Below are 20885 nucleotides of genomic sequence, written 5' to 3' on the forward strand. Positions count from 1 at the left end.
AGCCTCCTTAGGAGATAACCTTCCTTCTTAATCTCATCCAGGGTCACAACTTCTTAGGAAATAATCTTCCTTCTTAATCTTGTAAGGGACCACTATGACCCAAGACTCACTGCTCGCTTTGTATATGTAGGTCTGTAAACTGTCAATAATGCATCATCACTTGACATATAACCCTTTGTCTCCAAGGCTTGTATAACCATGCTTTGATCTCTAACGGATGGGACAGCCCTTGGAGCTTTCTGAAAGACTGTCTCCCAGGTTATACTCCTCAGGTTGGCTCAACTAAAAGCTCCCATTTCTTTCTTAGATCAACTCTTGATTAATTTTTTTGTCAACATGGTTGTTGCTGAAGTGTGTCTGGTGATCATAAGAACCACAAGGGCCGGTCCGACCACAACACTGGCTCCACAGGGGAAACACCTGTAGGGGCTGCCCCACGTAGCACAGACCCAGGTGAGGGCCCCAGGCGTTCCTAGCTGACAGCACCACCGTGGACAGGCTGAGACCACCAGGAAACACCACCCCAACCTTGATTTCTTACATTCTTAATAACATGTTCAGAACTAAGGGGAAAGTCTGGCATTGGGAGCTTGGCACCCACTCTGAGAGGACTAAAGAGAAGGAGTCAGCATTTTCACTGAGCTTCATTTGACATTGAGAGTACTCACCAACCACACCCTCTATCTGCACACCCCAAACCATTAAGTACAGAGCTGCCGTGGAGGAGAAAGGGGGAAAGAAAAGCAATGGGCAGGGAAACGGGAGTTAGTGGTGGCAGAGAAAGGACAGAGGTTCTTTTTAAGAGGCTTCTCTTTTTCTGGAATCTCCATACAGTGCTGAGTACTGAGATCATCAGCCAGGGTCAGCTGGGGCCACCATTCACCCTAATCCTAGGCTACTTTTATCCTCAAGGCTCTCAGAGCTGAGAAGGTGTGAGCTTCATTGTTAACTCTATTCCAGAAAATGAGACCAGCCGGGCTCCACCGACTCCCCTGGGCTGCCAGCCTCTGTAGCAGGGGAAGGACCTATCTGCTGAATTAGTACTCCCCTCAGAGCCCTGGGATTTCTCTGGTGAAAAGCAACTATTGGAAATTCATGGAAGGGAATCATGAAAAACAGTCACTTCGGTGAGGCTGTGTCCATTTCAGAGTCTTCCAGATTTCCCTAACTCAACTGGTGCTTCACTTTCTAAATTCCATGAATCCATAATCTTTCTCAGAAACCATATTTTATTTGTTTCTTACCTTTTGTTGTTGTTGTTGCTGGTTTTTAGAAGGAAATGCTTTTGTAGAAAAGCAATACTCAGATTTCGAACCACCTGATCTATATCACTCCAAGACAGATTCAGGTTACCTAAATCTCCAGTCCTCCCATTTGCCGACATTTACTCTGTATTTTTCCAGATTATAGGATTTGAGCACATCACCAATAACATCTTCCTCTGAGTGTGTTTCAGCCCCTTTGCTGAGCTATGACTTATCCAAAGAATTCCAAATGATTATCCACAACTTCGCCCACTCATTAGAGGAAGGAGAGTTCAGATGCATTGCTGATGAGAATATCAGCATATATGCTTGAAAAACTTATCTCAGGTTATGAAAAAGCATTGTCTTCCTTTGTGTACAGGAGCTAGAAATGTATTAATATTATTCTCTAAGTAAATTTTCTATTATTCCTATCTAATTAGTATTTTTGGAAGATGAAATAATAAAAATAATGTTACTTGGTTACAGTTTGCTGAAAAAAAGAAAGGTAGGAAAGAAGGAATGAAGAGAAAGAGGGAGGGAGGAAAGGAGGCTATTTAGTTTATATGCCATATGTAAAACATAAGTGCTCTATTTCACAGACAAGGATTACATTTTGCACTCCAGCTACAATTTTATCCACTCTAATTTAGGAACATTTTCCTTTGAAAACAGAACGAACCCCTGAATGTAATCCCTTTCTTGGTCATTTTATTTTACAAGGTGCCAGTACGGGAAAAGCCCACCAGCAGTGAGGACGGGAGCCCGGCGTGTGGAGCCCAGGTTTCCCTTGCCGGGAACTCCGTGGTAACTAACAGAACGCTGAAGGGATCACCTCTAGCTGCAGGGCCAGATTCTGGTGGCGATTCAGAGGTTCCTTCCCCCTGCTCTCTCTCTGAACAGACACTAAAGATAACAGAAGCAGAGCAGGAAGTGGCTATGATAACAAAGCTGAGCTCTGGCTTTCCCCTGGCTTTGGCAGCCAAAATCACTGGACTCCTGTGGTATCAAGCCTCAGCGAGGAAACTCACAGGATAAAGTAGAGTCATCTTAATCATTTTTAGACTGACAGGTCAGAAAGGGTAAAGAAACCAGCTGCTGTGTCTGTTTCATCTGCTCAGCTGTTCATCTGAAAACCTCTGTGCTGTGATCTTTAATTTCCTTTAACAATCATAGTTTTCACTTACCAATTAATACTAAAAAAGAGTAAAAGAGAGGTATAAATACTTATTCTACAGAATTTTGTATTCCAAATCATGTCCACCATGTTAAGAAAAGGAAAATATCCATTTTCAATGCCATTATTCAGCAGCAGATCCCCACCAGTTAGAGAAACTATTCTTTTAAATGTCTTTATGATGTAAAGCTTCAATAACAACTCATGAGTAGGCAAAAGTTTGCTATTTATTTAATCTTGGAAGAACACTGAAAGAAAAAGGCAGGGAATGTAGGCAGTGTGGAAAAACTCTCCTTTACGTAGCTGGCCACATGTGCCTTTAAGAGCTGCAGAGAAAACTGGCTGGGGCTAAGGTTACATATTTCTGTTCAGTAAGGGTATCCATGGTGGTAACTCTCATGGTGACGGTAGTCATCCTGGTAACCATCCTGGTATCCTTGGTGGTAACTATGGTAACCATAGCCTGCATACTCATCTTCTGGGCAGCGCATCCCCAGGGACTGCTGAATGGCCATTTCCTGTCTCCGGAGTTGCATTGAATCAATTAAATCATACACAATCACCATGGACCACATTGGGGAAGGATACCAGGATTTCACATTTCCATCTTTTCCGACTAGAAGCATGGAGAAGTACTCTGGGCTCACTTGAAAATAGTTACGTATGTCTTTCACCAAATGGGCTGGTACGTCTTCTCGTTCCACAACAGAGCTCCCTAGAATAGGATTAGAAATGTTGTTAGTGAATTAAAGAGGCAGCACTCAGCAAAGCATCAAAGTGAGAAGAAACAGAAATCTGTATTCACGAGAATAGAGAGAGGGCCCAGGAATCTGTTCTTTTTAGCTCAAAAATCCAATTAAAGTTTGATGGTTTTTCTACTAGAAATTAAATGTTCCTGCCATTATGCAACATTGTTAGTGTCAAACTTTGGGGCACATGATGTCTCTTTATGGGAATATTACAAAATGTAAGAACAGTCCCTTCATTTAATCCTGGCAAGATTAATTTCTTTAAAATTTGTCACTAATAAAGATTACATTGTTAATATTTTTAAGTTTATTTCCAATTAGCTTAGTTTCTTCTTTGCAATTACCGTTTTCCTTTTGATGCTGTTGTCTTTATAACAAAAACCTTATTTCATTGTCAAAGGTGAGAAATACCAATTACCTAAGAGCTGGATGAATGTTTTTAAACTATTATGATTAGTAAAAAGAAGAAAGGGGAGGGGAAAGGGTGCTGAGACTTCCTGGGTGCCCGCTGTCTCCAGCATTGTGCCAGGGACTTTACACACATTATCTCAGGCAAAGAGCTTGGTCTTGGACGGAAGGACTGGACTTCCTTTCTGAAACCTTTAGTCACAGGTCATTTTCTTTTAGCTTCTCTGAGCCTCTCAGTCTATGTCCTCATCTGTTGAAAGGGAATCAGTGAGATATGACCTTTGTGCCTCATAAAACTATTGTGAGAATTAAATGAGATAATATAGATGAAAGTGCTTTGCAAACAGATAAAGCTCTATGCAGACAAAAAAGAATTACAGATTTCAATCAAGAAAATGGATACTTTTGCTGTCACTTAGCAATGAGTTTATGTTAAAAACAATATTAGTGCTTGTGCCCCACTTCCCCTCCTGCTACACGCATCCTGTGCACACACACACACACACACATGCACACGCACATGTGAGAACGGAGGATTTAGTGACCTTTCTTCACCTGAGGGGTACACCCGCTGCTTACATACAGCCTAATACAATTTAACTGAATTTATCATAGTTCATACTGTTTTAAGGCAACAATACTTTACCATTAATCGGAAACAGTTCTAAAACGCCCCCTATTTCCTCTCCGACACCTAAAAGCTTCAAAATGGTTATGTGGCGCAGACCTGAAAGAAAAAAGGAAAGTCGTAGAATTCGTTAAGTCCTCCTTCCAAAGACTGGACGTCTGAAAGTTAAAATTTTCTAAGTTTAAAAAGAACATAGACCATAACCTGATCAGGTAAAATAATTCATTTTTAAGTTTTTCTATTAAAAAAGTATTTAAATACTTATAAAACCTTGAAAAAGACCAAGTGCAGATTTTAGGATTAACAGCAGGGTCAGCTGTGGTTTTGTTTTGTTTTTGTAGGTTAAAATAGAAGAATTCGCTCTTTAAACTGGGATTCTCACTCTGTCAAATGACAAAACAAAAATAAAGCAATTGGAGCTTTAAAATATCTGAGATGATCTAAGCTCATTAGTGTCCCCCTCCAAAAAAAAAGTCATGCCTGAAGTTGTAACAGTTAACATGGGGAGAATTTTTAACTTTCTCTCAGAAGAAAGACCATAGACCCCGGCCATCGTGATTGTTTAAGAAATCGTTCAGGCTTTTTCAAACAAAAGGCTCTGGGTTTAAAGGACAGGTTCTTATCACTTATTTAAAAGACTCAAAGGGGTAGCACTCAGGCAGGCACGGCTTGCTTCCCACCCTCAGCTAAAGTTTCAGGAAAGGAGAGAAAGTCATGCCTTGGTAGCTTGTTGGAATTCTTTTGAAGACGCAGCGCACGTGAGGGGATTCAGAAGAAAGAACACAGGAGGACAAGGGGGCTGTCGATTCATCCTGTCAAGGTTGCATGGTTTAGACAAAATCCCAGCCTAGTCACACTAATAGCTTGGAACCAATAAATATGAATGTTGATGGTGCTGATTGTCCAGGGCAGAAAACTGAAAGCAGCCATGGGAGGCTCTTTTAAGGAAAAGCTGAAATCCAGGCAAAATGCTATTCCAAAAAATTGTTATGGCCTTTACTCTTCTCCCAGAGAAGGGAAGCATTTCTGTTCTACATTTAATTTTTCCTGGAAAACATGACTTGCTCACATTTCCTGTCTATCACAAAAGAGTTTGACTGAGGTTCTGTGTTGCAGATACATAGAATGAAACCCCACCTAATAGCTGCTGCAAAGATGTCTTTAGAAAATGATTAACAAACCATAATTTTATTTATATTCTTATAGTGGAGAGTCATTAAATTCTTTAAGAACTTCTGTCTTATACAGAACTGTTGGTAGCTATGAATAATTTAAATTATGCTTAAGAATACTGGCACAACCAAATCTTACATATGTTGATATAAAGCCATAAAGCATTAACCTTGACAATAGGGGTGTAAATAAAAATTCACAAATTTTCTAATTGTTCTTACTGTTATGAGCTTGTTTTCTGCCTTCTTTTGAGTTATTATTTCACATCTTAAAACTGAAATGTATTTATAATTTACAGTACTGGGTCATAGCAAGGGCCCAGGCTCTGTTAATGCTTTTTAAAACTTATACCACCACCCCACCTTTTATAAATCAAGCACAGTTTTATAACTAATAAATGATTCTTCTTCCTGATAGAAGTATCAAAATAATACATTCACCTATGTTCCAAATATGAATTTGTTAATCTGTGGCCCCTAGCTACTTCACTCTCCCTGCCCCATGGCTCTTTCAAAATTCTTCCTCTGCGGAGGTGTATCTTAAATGAGATTCAGTGGTGATTTCCACTTTTGAAACTGCCATTATCTCTTTGGTCCACCATTGAACTTAGTAGTAAGTTCCCAATATTATGCATTTCCTTTTTATATGTCCATATTCAAAATGATGTTAGCTCTTTCAGGCCAGTGGGATTACAATGTTTGGTAAAGAAAGCATACATTAGTTTTCAAAACATTGAGCAGTTCACTACAAGTAGCGATAATAATAATAAACTGCAGTTCTCTTTGACCTGCTTGTCTTAAAACATAAGGTTCTGTTTACCAGGTCCTACTGTCTTTTTGGTGCCCAATTAGAGATCAAAATCCTTTCTAGGAGAATGGCAGTATGTGCTTCAGTTCCTACATTAACTTCCAAAGCCATTCCTGTTTTACAAAAGATGTTTAATCTATGGAGAAGGACTCAGTGTTGACACCTAAGTATGACCTAAGTAAAGAATGATACCTGAGTTTTATGATCTTGAGGCAAATTTTTAAAAGATAAACAAGAAGACACATGATACAGATCACTGCAAGTGAAGCAGCAGGTATTTTCAAACACTTCAGTAAAGAATCTGAGGGGGCAGAATATTGAGGGAGAAAAAAAAAAAAAAACCAGACCCCAGTTGACTAGGGCTCCAGTCTGAAAGCAACTTTATACCCAGTATAATTGAGTAAGTGTCTGGGAATCTCCAGTCTGGGCTGGGGAGTATTTGGATGACCTAAGCTGCTCTGTTCCATTTTAGAATTGACCAGGAAGAGACTGGTGTGGGAGGGCAGTGATGACGAGGCTGCCAGCTCACCAAAATTGCATGCCTGACCACTGAGGGCAGAGAGCTGCTGTGAATAGGCCCAGTCTTCATCATTAGGAGCAGAGATCACCAGCAACCGCCTCCTCCATCGGAACCTGGAAGAGAAGCAGAAGCTGCAATTACTGCTTCAAATAATAGAGGCCAGTGTGGAAAAGCAGAGTAACTTTGGCTGTCATTTTCTTTCTTGCACCCAGAATAAAAAACTGTGACCCTTAGAAATATTCCATAGTTCCTCAAAGCCCAATATTAAACTGTATCACCACCTTTCTTGCATTTTTTCTCTTGTAACTTCACCATCTGCCCACTGTGGCATTTGCATGATGCGTCAGGCATGAGTCTGCTCACCATCCCTGATGAGGTCACCGAGGGGGAGACGAAGTTCTCAGATACAGTGAAAAATGGCCAATATTGGATGTTAAATGGTAGCCACAAAAATAAGGGAATTAGAAGACAACCGGAAAAAACTCAAGTTCTGGTGGAGTCCCTAGGGTTTGGGGGAGGGGTACTTAAGAAATGAATATATGGATAGGAAACAGCACAGGAAAAAAAAAAAAACCTGATAAATTTTAAGTAGGTGACAGTGACAAGAAGAAGGAAAATGGGAAAGTGTCTCAAAGGGTTAAGGAGGGTTCCTGGAAAAACAAGGCCCTACGTAACTTCCTCAATAGCCAGTGGTTCTCCCAGGAGCAAATGCTCGATCTAAAATATACGCTCACCTCACAGCAAGAACCACCATTCACAGAGCACCCCTATGAAGTAGAATGGGGCTAAAACTTGAGCCATAGGATCTTAGAATGTATAGTAACCTTGTTTCTGCTCTCACAGCTCCCGCACAGCAGGGCAGTAGAAAGAGCTTTTGCCTTATAGCAGGGAAAGTTGGTCCATGTTTTGTCACTGCTTCTTTTGGGGTTCCTTGAGCATGTCACTCAATTTATCTAAGTTTTCCCTTAGCTCTAGAGCCAAAAAGCACATCTACTTCAAGGAGGTGTTATAAGAATTAAACTCTAAAACCCATCACTGTAATTTATCCATGTGATGGCATGGATATAGATCATGTTTAAACCTGCAGGCTTCTAGATTGAGAACTCTGTCCTACAAATGGATAAAGTCCATTAACATTTGTCTACTAACAGACCTTGGACATTATCTATCATGATGCCATGCGGTAACCAATTTAATCCTTATGTTTGTGTATCATTTTATAGCTCACATTCATCTATACAATATGCATTCCTGCTCACTAGAGTTCAAGGAAGGCTTGACTTAATTTCCCCATTTTACAGATAACAAAATGAGGCTCAGATAAGGGAGGCAACTTGACTAAGTTGAGTAAATCTAATAGATGGGACCAAAGTACAGATTTCTCTGACTCCTGGGCCAGTGCTTTCCTTCATCCACTACTTGCAGAGGTGCTGATTCTTGGCTGGTGCTGTCAGGGTCCCTAAGAGGGTAGGAAGGAGAGAGGGGTTGCATCCAAGAGGCAAGTGAGTATAGCTGTTTCAAGTTCCACCCTCGCTGAAGAAGGGGTTTTGCTTTCTGCCTTCCGTGCTGGTGACTGCGGGATGTTAGTGCGCTCACTGAGCTGGAAGCCAGTCGATTTTATTCACGGCTTCCCTCCCTGTGCCCCTTCTAGCCTCAGAGTGAACATGAAGAGTTTTCAGTCCCAAAGAAAATGGCCTCTTGGGGGAATAGTGGTTTGGGTGAATGAGAGAAAATGATAGTCTGATGAAATCCAACCTCTGAATGGACGCCTGTAGCAAGGCTCGCCAAGAATTGCTTGCTGTGACATTACGTTCACTTCCTCTGCTTGTTTTTCTTCAAAGGGAAAGAAAAACGAAAATCCCCACTGAGGATAGGAAGATGAATGTGTTTGGCACAAAGGAGGGAAGAGGAGGGTCTGAGACTGTCCGAGGCTTCGTGGGAAAGGGAACAGTGACTGCTGTCGGATCACAAAAAACAGTCTCCCGCACTTTCCCTGCTTCCTTAGGAGGCATGCCAGACCAGCGCTGGCCCCGCAGCCCGCACCCAAGCCAGGCCAGCCTTTCTGGCCCCACGCAGAGCTGCAGGGGATCTTGGAGGGAGCTATTTTGGGTGAGGTATATTTTGGCCTGTTTATCTACGCACCACTGAATACTGTCAGGTTGGAGAGGGATGGAAACTGAGGCTCCCTGTCACAGACACAGCCAAGAGAAGGTCATTTCCCCTAAGTAATGTTCTGTGTCCCACAGACCTTCACATTAAGATACAAGTCAGCATGAAAGGAGCTAACCTCTGTGGGAAGTAACAAGAGGTGTGACTGTGGCCCCAGATCCTTATTTTGGACAAATTGTTTTTCTGTTACTTTAGCTTGTCAGTAAATAAAAATTCCACAAGCTAGGCATGTGTTTGCTTCTCTTAACTGGCATTCCCAAATTACTGTGCATTTGCCCAGTCTTTGGGGCTTCTGTCTCAGAGAAAGGTAATTATAGCCTGAACCAGATCAGTGTCGCTAAAGACCAGACCGGCTTCAGAGTCTGGTCAGCTGAAACCAGGCTGTACATTCAGCAAATTTCAAGGAAAATTCCCATTTGGCTACTAGTTTATTTATAGAACTGTTATTTTAAAAAAAAATTCTTTTCAGTTCTCTTATCCTGGGTTTCGATTCTGAAGGTGTTAATCTCCTCCTGTCTCTTTTGATGACATCTCCTCCTGTCTCTCTTTTGATGACAAAAGTTCTCTAAGACCTGAATAACTGGCCTTTGTACTAATAGCCAGTATTTATTGATTACTTCTTTGTGCTAAATTCTGGGCCATCATTACCTTTAGTACTGAATTTACCTTTTATAACAATCTTAAGACTGAATAAACTTACTAGCCCCATTTTGCAAATGAAAAAACTAAAGCGCAAAGAGATCAAGCAATTAGCCCAAGGTCACACAGCTAATACGTGGAGAAACCAGGAATCCAGTTCAGGGCTGCCTTGCTCGTGCCTGTAAGTAATATGTTGTTTCAGTTTAATTTTTAAGATCAGAGATCATTACCAGCGCAATGATTTCATGAGTTGTGACCACAAGTCAGAACAGCCATAGGACATCTAAATTACAGTTACATGCCACTCTGGATAGTCATTAAGAATGTATGCTCCTGAAATAGCAATGAATATAAGAGCCCATAAGGCTCTTACATTAGATGGAAAAATATATTTATATATCAAAGGGCCCTATCCAGTTCAAAAGACTTTAGATGCAAAATATGTATCATGTCTGAAGGATCAAAGAAAATACAAATTCAAATCAGTGAGCAACCTGAATAAGCACTGCAAGCTCTGTGAGTGAACAGAAGTGAGATCATGTCAGCTTTCCCTTTCAAGTTCTGAAGCCCATGACACTGTGGTAATAAAAAGACACTCTGCCTGGAAATAGTGAGAATAATCCCTCAGAATGTCTGTACTTGCAGGTCTCATGGCTGGCCCCAATCCTTGGTTATAAATAATATCAATGAACTGGATGGTAACGGTCTGCTTTAGAGACAGGGTAATCTGAGTTTAACGGGTTGGTTCAGTAGGTATGCATCTTTTTAGTCCGGGAAGGTTGAGAATTAAGGAGAAGTTTGCAAAGAATCGAAATCATAGTAATAACACACATTTTGAAGAAGGATACTGGTTTTCTTTATATAATTTATGTTCTTGTGAAACTTAAAACTTGCTTTAATAAAATGACAGCCTTGAGACTCCAAATTAGAATGTATAATTAACTGGTTTAGATGTATGGTTTTGAGTTGAAATCTTACTAAGTATATGCAGTTATTGAAATATCTGAGAAAACTTTAGATTCACTGTATTTACAAGATTAATTTATTAAACTTACGGATCATTTAAGTACCCAGAAAAGTTTTGCTTGTTTATTTCAAGCAACCGAAAGAAACGTATTAAATGAAAAATGGCTATTTGGCATAATGATATTTAATTACTGAGTCTGTAAGTGAGATCAAACATTATTCAAAGCCCCTTAAAAGTGAGAGCTAAAATTTTCTAGGTTACATATAGAATAATAAAATTTTAAAGCCTAACTTAAAGGTTTAAGAGAAAACTAAGGTCTTGAATTTATAACTTGGATGTATTTAACACTAATTATTAAAATCAAAAGTAAACATCTAAAGAATCTTTTCTGCTTGGAAAAAAAAGGAGAGAAAAGTAAAAGAAGTGAAGAGGAGGAAAGGGGTGGGGAGGGAAAGGAGGGGAAGAAGGAACCCCAAGGGCAACAGGCTCTTATCATCGATAGTCTACATCACTGTTGTCAGAGGGACGGCCTTGCATTAGAAGTCGGTTTTTCGTGCCCCAGGACTGGAGAAGGTGCAATCTGCCCAGAAGCACCCTAGAGCCCTTTCTCAGTCAAGAGCATGGCCTTCAGTCTTCAAGGAGGCATGTACCTTTCATCTCCACTCCAGATCCTGCACTGCACTGAAAATTTGGGTGAAGGAAGAACTTCAGTTCCTTTCCGCTCTGAAATCCTGTGATTTGGGGGTATCTCTCTTCACTTCAAACTCTGGGCCTCTGGGTTCCCACTAAAAATAATTCACGTTATATTTTCAAAAAGAGTGTTAGATAAGAATGTAGACTTTGGGACCCAGATTATCCCAGGACCACTAAGTTCCAGAACTGACACCAGCTCAGTGACGACAGAAAGTTATTTAATCTCCATTAGCCTCACCTATCTTGTCTGCAACACAACAGGAGCTGCAGTATTTAGATCACGGGATTGTTGTGAAGATTAAACTCAGGAGGGAAGATGAAGTGGTTGGCACAGAGGTGAACTCACAAAAGATGATTACAGCAGCCTTGGGATGGAGGTAAGGCTACTCTCTACCCCTATTCTCAGGGGTGAGAGATTTTTAAAGCAAGTTAGTTGAGAAGCACAGAGGGAACATACCTAGGAAATTGCAAACTGAAAACCTGGGTGAATGGTAAGTCCTAATGAAACAGGAAGAAAGGGGACAGGGCACAGCCATTCAAAGAATGACAGCAATTAACACCAAAAAATGATGGAAGATTCAACTCCCAGTAGGGCTTGAGGCTCCAGATGGGAGACTTGACTTCTAGTATATCTTGAGTTTCATTATATGCTCATTGTAATACATCAACGTGGTAAATGACACTCCCACAGGCGCCATGACAGCTTCGAGGTTGACCATAAAAGGTCAAAGAGTGGGCGGTGGCCCAGTTCCTGGGAATCCCAGTCCCTTCCCCAGGGTAGTTGGAATGGTCCTCCCACTTGTTGGCATGTGAAGCTACTATAAAAACTGGCAACATTGTGCCTGGCAGCCTCTCTCGCTCCCTTGTCTTTGGAGACGGCCTGCACTCTGTCTATGGAGTGTGTGCCTACTTTTACTTTAACCTGAGCATCCAACCCCAACACCGCGTGGCCTTTCTCTTGCCTTCTGAAACAGCCTACACTCTATGTAGTATGTATCTCTCTAAATAAATCTATCTTTACTCTGTTGTAGCTGGCTCTTAAATTCTTTCCTGCGCAAAGCCAAAGACCCATACTTGGCGAGGCACATCCCATGGACTCACTTGGGACCTAGGACATGGCCCTCCTCTCGCCCCATGCTCATTTTTCCGATATCACTATGCTCTTTACACATTATGATGTTATCTCCTAAGAGACCCAAGCCTCCCGAATCTAGAGGAATTCAGATTATCCGTTTACTAAAATCATGGAATTCTTGACATTGGGGGTGAAATTTCTGCAGCTTTGTACTTCCTAAGGTCCCAAAGATTTGTAGAATTTTCATCCAACATGGGGGATAGGACGGAGAAGGGAAGAAGTAGGGTGATTTTTTTTTTTCTTTTCCTTGTGTGTATGTACCAAAGTTTCCCTACAGTGGTTTTCAACAAACCACACTCCCCAAGGAATCAGGGACCTGAGTCAAGAGAATTTCTCCTCTTAAGGACTTAGTGGAGCTTTTGTTGGTCTCTGCAGTTGGAAGGAAGCAGAAAATCAAGCACAGTGTTCCAAATTCTGTTTGGAACTAGAAGGGACCTAATAAATATATGAAAAAAAAATACTGTATATAAAGCCTTCCAAATTGACTGGCTGAAAAAATTAACCCTCACAAGAGGTCAGAATTCTGTGTCTGTGCCAAAAAAGGAACAGAAAAGGGAGAGAAGACCTATCCAAAGCTACCAAATCAACAATCCAGCCTGGAGCTGACCCCAGCCAGCCATGCAACTAGAGCCACTTCCAACAGGACCAGACTAAGCCAAGTGGCCAGAGTGCCCGGAAGCAGACAGACCTCTCATCAGGGAAGCTGACTCGGCACACATTTGTCTGCTCTGAGTTTCTGGGGGTTCTCATTAGCTCACTCAAAACACACTCCTGCCTGCCTCCTGGAGGTCTCCAAAGTGATGTACCTGGACAGGAAGTTCTCCAGTGACTGCTTCTTGTCTTCTTTGCAAACAATGCCTTCCTTCTTCTGCTTTTCCATGTCTTTGATTCGGGACTGGAAAGTATCGATCAAATCGAACACAGACTTCATTGCTATAGGCACCTCATAATATTGCTGTTGAGGAATAAATAGAAAGTATAATATATAAAGGTGTTTCTTCCCTCGGCCCAGAGGATAGGGAGCTTGGGGGAATTCAGGTGAGCTCCAGGGAAGCCAGAGCCTAGAGGGCTCACTGATTTACAAACTCTCTCCTGCAACAGTACCTCCGCTGATGTTTTGAGTTCTGAATCCATTAAACAACTGCCTTTCCCTTCCATGAGGATTTCTTCTTAACTTCACTCTTTTTATTGGAAAAGGTTTATGCCTTCCTCACCACACATGTCCTCGGCTCACTTTCCTACCTCTGAGACTAAGCCGGTTCCTGATCACTACACAACCAGAGAGAAAGTGAGCAGCAGTGTACCTAGCACAAGAGACTAATGAAATAACACATTAGAGTATCCGACCTGAACAACAGGGGCTTGTTCTGTGGTGATCAGGAATCTACGTAAACACTCTGTGATTCCCAGAGACTATTTTATTGAATAAGCATCACTTAAAATTAGATCCTATTTGCTTATGTATTCTCAGTAAAAATCTGGGATCAGACTTAAGGATAATGAAATCCAGTTTCCTGGATCAAAGCTGTCTGGACTTAACAACAGTAACCTGAGATGGATTTGGGGGCTGGCTGAGCATAATCAGCATAATCTAGAGAGAGAAGCCTGGACATGGCTTAGAGCTATGCCCTCAATGGGAATTTAGTTAAGTCATCAAATGTGAAAGCTGGCAGAGACCTTAGGGATCATCTAGTCCAACCTCTCACATTAAAGGTGCCACAACACAACCGTGGAATCAGTTGGTGAAGGGAAATCTCTTCAGGTTCAGAAAAATACTGCAGGTTGAATCAGCTAGTCCAACAGGCCAGGCAGCCTTTTTCCTATGGATTTTCATGTAAGCACAGCATACTATCATGCTTGGTATGTAGTATTCGTGGTGTATTACAATGGTTAAAACAGTGGGCTTTGGAGCCAAGCTGCATGGGTATGAAGTCCAGCATTAACTGGGAAAGTTGCTTAACTACTCTGAGTCTCTGTTTGTCCTCTGTGAAACAAAGATAATAATTGTTATTTATCTTAGAGGTTTGAGATAAGGATTGTAAATATTTGAGGTGAGTGCCTGGTCTAAGGAAAGCACTCAATAAAGTTAGTTATTATTGTTACAACTACATGGCACAGTTTTTCATGGTTCAGAATCTTTGTCCCTATCATAGGAAGAAAGTAGGTGTAAAACCCTGCTATATTGTCCATGTTGGATCTGGAGATTATCTTCAAGACCCTTCCAAAGGAGGCCTATCTGGCTTTCCTGAAAACAGAAGCCAAACACTCTTCACCTTTTATTCCCAGGGCCTGGTACATCACAGCTATTCAATAAGTGTCTGATGAATGCATGACATTGATGTTACAGAAGAATTTAGTTTCAGCCAAGTTGCTGGACCGTAGGGAGTAATCCAACCCAATATTTTCCATAGACCACATGTCTACACACAAATGCTACAGAACAGTGTAGACTATTTGGAAAATAATTTGTGCTTACTCATATGTCTAATAGAGTCATTGACAAAAAGATGAGTTGCTCTTCTAAGGAGTGAGACCGCATCATCCGAAACAGGAACCCATACCTTGACTCTCAGGTCCACATCCGTGAGCACCATGAAGAAGTCATTATAGGTCATTCCATACTCCTTCCTCAGCTCGCTGATGAGATGCTGGTCTACCAAGTCCTCATCATCCACCACACGCATAGGTTTTTCATTATCTTAAGGCAAATGAAATGTGAATAAATATGGGTGTGAAAAAATAGAAATCAGTGGGAAATGAAGGAGTGGAGGCTCTGAGCTTTCATCCCAGTTAATTAGAACAGTTTTCGTTAGTTGCACATATTGACTAACATTTTGTTTGAACAAAAGTTTACAAATGAATCAATAAGTATAGAAACAAATGAATAAATGAACTCATTTTGAAAGTCACTCTTCCAAAGACAATCAACCCTAGTTCTGCCCACCCTGGTCTTGTGAATCAGAAGAAGCAACGTGGGAGTTAGGCTGCTGAGTCATCCCTGGAAGAAAACAGCCAGCTCATCCTGGGAATGAGCCACCACCCTAACCCACCAGGGAACCAGACCCAGATACTTTGGTTAAGTTTTATTTCATTTTAAAATTTATTTTAGCATGAATTATTTATTTGGTTAAGTCTAAAATCTGTGCCTGTTCCTCCTTTTTCTTATAGAATCACTTTGGGACTCAGTGAAGTATGTATGCCGTTGCTATAGAGAGAAATAAAAAGGTCCATGTTCAAATCTGGTCAATGTGGCACCAAAAAAAAGTCAAGCTACTCAAAATACAAATGTTGTAAGTGAATACAATTTCAAGCAAAGAGTTACTGAATTTATGGAAGTTTTTAATGTTATGTATTCTTTCAAATATCAAGGCCTGAAAATAAAGTATTATAATTCTGAATGGTCCCTGAAGATATCACTGGATTAATGCAAAGCATGAACATGGTAACTACCATATCTGGAAAGCTTTTTTGGAAATGATAGGACAGCTTTATTTACTTCTTCCCTCCAATACAGGTCACAGTGTTTCCTTCAACCCTACTACAATTTTTGACTGCAAAGTAATCCCCTGTATGTTTCAAAAATGTGCAAAAGTTAAAATTAGAAAATATGTGATAATAGATCTATTACAGAAGGAAATCCACCAGTCATCATCAACATTGCTGCTCAGCGAATAGCACTGCAGTAGAAACATCCACAACCTGCAGATACAGAGGTTACACAGCTTGAGTACCACAGAATATGACTTTTTTATTGATAAAAAGGGGGCAGTTACAACTTAACTATTACTCTGGATAATTTGATTAGGATTGTTGAAAGAATATGAACAAGGAGCTTGATTCTCTCAAACAGATCAGAATGAGGGGGAAGAATCTGTTTTCTTCTCCCGAATCATAACAGTTCTTCATGGACGTGGCCAAAGGCATGAAGAGCATATATGTGACGACCAAGTATTATCTGCAAAATAAATATTGATATGCCATATACACATAAACTATTTTAAATGTACATTTTTTGCTGTCATTAATGAAATATAAATTAATTTAAAAGAATTACTAGATTCATGCTGTTGGTTTTGTTCAGTATATCTCATTGAATAAAAACAGCAATTTGCAGAATAAAATGCATTTTATGACTCTAGTCTTGGTTAAAAGAAAATAAAGCAAAAGAAAATACGTCCATACGGGAAAATGCATAGAAAAAAGTCCAGGACATACAGCTGATAACAATGGCTGCCTCTGGGGAGTGGGAAGAGGTGAGGTGGAAACTTTCACTGTTTACTCCATGTAAGTCTACATTATTTAAATCTTAACAAGGAGTATATTTTACTTTGTAGTTAATAATAATACAGGAAATCATTAAAAAACTGATTTGTAAATATCCTTAACAACTAATATTCTGATTCTGACTTTACAAATCAGATTTTATCTCAAACTTAGAATTGCTATTTTCAATTCTTAACATACATTCATTTTTGCTTTTGTTCATTCAACAAAATATTTGCTGAATATTGTCCTAAGCTGATTCTGTGCTGGGTGCTGGATTTAGAGATAAGTAACGTGGACAGAGTTCAAGTTCCTAATTACAGTCGGAATTAGACATTAACATCTACCTAACAGGTAAAGACACAAAAACCATTGAACGGCTGAGATAAGAGGAAATTGGAGATTGTAGTAGATTTCAGAAATGGTCCCGATTCTCCACCCTTGCCTGTGTTTACACTCTGCCCAGTAACTGCACCTCCCTGTTATGGCAGATGGGTTGAACTGTCCTGCCTTTTGATTCTGAGCCCATCTATACTGCTTTCCTTGGCCAGGGTTCGCCAATGTTTGAAAAAGTGACACAAACAGAAGCCAGAAATGGGCCGGTACATGTACGATTACTCTTGCCTCTGCCATGGCCGTGAGACTACGTCCATACCAGCCTTCTGAAGGATAAGTCAAGCCAAGTGACTCTGGTGTCCTCCCAGCCGGGGCTACCCCAGGTTAACCAACAGCCAGTTGACCCCTAACATATGTGCAGGCCCAGCCAAGATCAGCAGAAGTACCTAGCCCACAGACAGCTGACTGCAAACACGCGAGCAAGCCTAGCCAAGCCAAGCCTAGCCAAGCCAAGCCCGGATCGGCTGAACTTTTCAGACTTGTGACTAAGTGAATGTTTAATGTCATATGCCACTGAGGTGTGTGGGTCTTTATTACATAGCCTTCTAGTGGCAATAGATAACTGACACAGACACCATCTGTCCCAACCCAGTCACATAATTGAGGATGAAACTAAGACTGCAGTGGGCACTCTGGTGTGTTGCCCAGATCCCACTTTCACAACTAAGGCTGCTATGAATGTCAGCAGCTGAATTCCTCTCTGAAAATTATTCTTAGAAAAGAGCTGCCTCTCCCCTAACTCACCCTCACAAGGACACAGCCCAGATTCAGTGGTTGCTGCGGTGAGGGAAGGTGTAGGTATAAAAGGGATCCCCCTTGCCTCAAAGAGAGCAACTCTGAAGAGTCAGTGGCATTACAATTCAAATTCTCCCTCTGCCGTCCTGTGTCCATCACCCCTCATAGGCATTATTCCCCAGAATACGCTTCACTAACCTCTCGCATGCAAATCTCAGGGTCTCAGAGTCTGTTTCCCAGAGAACCAACTTATCGCGGCGCCACGAAGGGAGCAACTCACTCAAGTTCACGTTGCTAGTTAATAAAAGAGTGAGGGTTGGACTCAGATACTGTGACCTCACTCTCATCCAGTGCTCTCTCTACTTTCACAAAACACATCACACTCAAAGGCAGAGAGGACCCAGGACTATGAGTTAAGCCAAACTTCGTTCTACTAAGATATGGCAGGGGAAGGTGGGGGGACGGTTCACATGCTATTTTCCTTTGGCATTCTGGTCTCTCCAGTGTCATTCACCGTGCTGCACCACCATACCTTAATAAGCTCTGTCCTGGAGTAATGTAAAACATAAATAGAACATATTTATAAGGTATTAAAAATACAACTATCCTATCCAAGAAGTCAGTACCAGCCAAAAATCTCATGGTTGTGCTTTGGATAAATCTGGAGGCGAAGACTCCCGCAGAGGCCGGACTTCTTTTATCTCAAGAATACTCCCAAGATTGCTGAGCGGTCCTTAGTACGTTATTTTAGTTCGGATAATATTAGCCACCTCCAGCGACTTCCTTTTGATTATAAACAGGTAAATTTAAGTGATTTTGTCTTTGATCCACTTGCTCCTATTTTACCCTGTGAATGGGTCATTCACCTGCCTAGCGCCCCGTTGTGGGAGGAGTGACTGGATCACAGGGCTGGGTGGGACCGGCCTGGCCATTCCCGATCACAATGCTGCTGCTCTCTTCCAGCCTTAGAAGGAGCTATTTGTCTTATCTATGAAGAATGTGCCCTGCCAGTTGCTTCTCTGTCCTACAGACTGACTCTACTAAAACTTAAAAGTTATTTAAAATTTATTTGAAAAATATTATTTAGAAATCTTCAGTGACTTCATGTGTTTTATCATATAAAGTTTGAATTCTTTGCCCTAGTATTTGAAATCCTCTAAAATTTGGTGCCAATCTGCATTTCTAGCCCTCTCTTCTTTTCTATCCTATACCCAATCTTCTGCTCTAGACCAAATCGAGCTGCAAATCAGAATCACTTGAGCAATATTTTAAAAACAGATTCCTGGACCCCAACCTCAAACTAGGTCAGTACCTTGGAGTAGGGAGGGGACCTGGGAATCTGAATTTTCATTCTAATTTATTAAGAATACCCATAAATTGAGATTAAAACACTAAAAACAAAGCATAAGCGTTCCTGAAACATAGGAAAAGATGTTCAATCATAAAAAAAAAAGAAATGCAACTCAACACTGCACCACACTGAGATACCATTTTTAACACCACATTGGCTAAAAACATTCACAGGTTTGATCACACACTCTACTGAAGAGGTTTGGGGAGATAGATATTCTTACACATTTCTGTTGCAATTACAATATAATCCAACTTGCATGGACAGAAATCTGATGATATCTACCAAAACTAGATATGTTTTCCATTTAGCCCAACAATCCTCCTTCTCAAAATCTATTGTAAAGATGTACCCACATGCACAGAGTGACATATATACAAGGTCAGTTGTGACATTGTTTATAATAACAATATACTGAAAGCAATCCAAGTGTCCACCAACAAGGGAAGTGGTTAAATAAATTATGGTCGAATCTCACAATGGTTTAATAAAGAATGAGAAAGATCTCTATACACTCATAAGAAAAGATCTCCAGGAAATATATTTAAATGAAAAAGCAAAATGCAAAACAGTATATGTAACATACTATAGTTTGTATTTAAAAAGGAGACCACAGGTATTTACATTTATTTGTGTTTGCAGAAGCATTCAGTGGATAAACAAGGAATTATAAATACTCCTATGGGGGCAGAGACTAATAACATAAAGGTCAGGAATGGGTGTAAGACTTGTCTGTGTATGCCTTTCATGGAACTTAGACTTTAGAAACCAAAAACTATTTTTTTAATTAAATAAAAATGAAAAGTAAAGTCATCACTATAAAAAAAAAAAGTCTATTCAGTTTCAAGTCCCCTCCTTTAAATCCACCCCTTTTTCAAAATTCTCTGACACATACGATACCTTCTGTAATGCCTGTGATTGGAAGAGCTCATCTCCCCACCACATTCTTCAAGCACTTGTTTTGTACATTTGACTGATCAGGTGCTTTTCGCCCCTTGATTGTCAGGGGTTAATCTTGACACTGATACACTTGATGTTGGAGGCAGTGGAATGGGATGACTGGACAGGCTAGGGGATGGCCTCTTTAGCCTCTAGGGCACAGAGTGACTGACAATCAAAGACTGAATAAACAGAGAGAGACACTGCGGGCAGTGTCTGGAAATCTGATCACTCACCCAACCTTGTCTCCCAGCTCAGGGTGGCAGGGTCTAGAGAAGGCAGCTGCCAGGCCTTGTCACCACTGAAGAAAGGAGGAATTGGGGCAAAGGGTCAATTTTTCAGGTGCTCCTGAGGGAAAGCAGCATTTTTTGCATTGTTATGGATCCTGACAGTTGTGAAGTTGTCCATAAAGAACAATTCTCTTCAACAGGATCAAAGACAGAGTATTTTAGGCTAAAATGTATTCTATCATTTTCTCACTCATAGGTTATTTTAGAGATTCACCTATAAATTCCCTACTTATATGAAGAAGGAAGCAACACTTTTCCTGTTGCCACATTCCACTTCCATCAACTTTTCCACCTCCCTTTTTTTCGATTCCCCTCCAATTCTTCTTCCTTCAAAAGAAGCTATCAAAGAACTGCCTTTGCCCCATAAAAATATCCTGTGTTCTAGCCCTTAAAATTTGGTGATCAATACCAGTGTTAAAATACTTTTCATCTCTTAATTTTGCTAAACATATAAATGTAAACATGTATATTCATATGCCTGCTGTGTTTCCCTCCCACTTCTCTTTTCACTCTGCAATAAAGTGTCTTTAGCCAGCAACTTCCTGTAATCTGACACTGTCTATAATCCATCCTCTTAACATAGACACCAATAGTCCTATCTT

The 20885-nt window shown here is 40.7% G+C and overlaps 1 protein-coding gene across 1 annotated transcript in view; it reads right to left on the bottom strand.

Annotated features, from left to right (window-relative positions):
- Positions 1 to 2630: 2630 nt before the first annotated feature.
- The window catches only part of CCDC80 (coiled-coil domain containing 80), a 32306-nt gene continuing 14051 nt past the window's right edge, over positions 2631 to 20885 (bottom strand). The window contains exons 5-9 of the mRNA XM_045507170.2: positions 14871 to 15007; positions 13116 to 13264; positions 6716 to 6819; positions 4225 to 4305; positions 2631 to 3136 (exon numbers count right to left, since the gene is read on the bottom strand). Coding sequence (XP_045363126.1) covers positions 2790 to 3136; positions 4225 to 4305; positions 6716 to 6819; positions 13116 to 13264; positions 14871 to 15007 — 818 coding nt within the window. The 3' untranslated portion in view covers positions 2631 to 2789. The remainder of the gene's footprint in view (positions 3137 to 4224; positions 4306 to 6715; positions 6820 to 13115; positions 13265 to 14870; positions 15008 to 20885) is intronic.

This window comes from Camelus bactrianus, chromosome 1, assembly GCF_048773025.1.
Source record: "Camelus bactrianus isolate YW-2024 breed Bactrian camel chromosome 1, ASM4877302v1, whole genome shotgun sequence".
Taxonomy (NCBI): Eukaryota; Metazoa; Chordata; class Mammalia; order Artiodactyla; family Camelidae; genus Camelus; species Camelus bactrianus.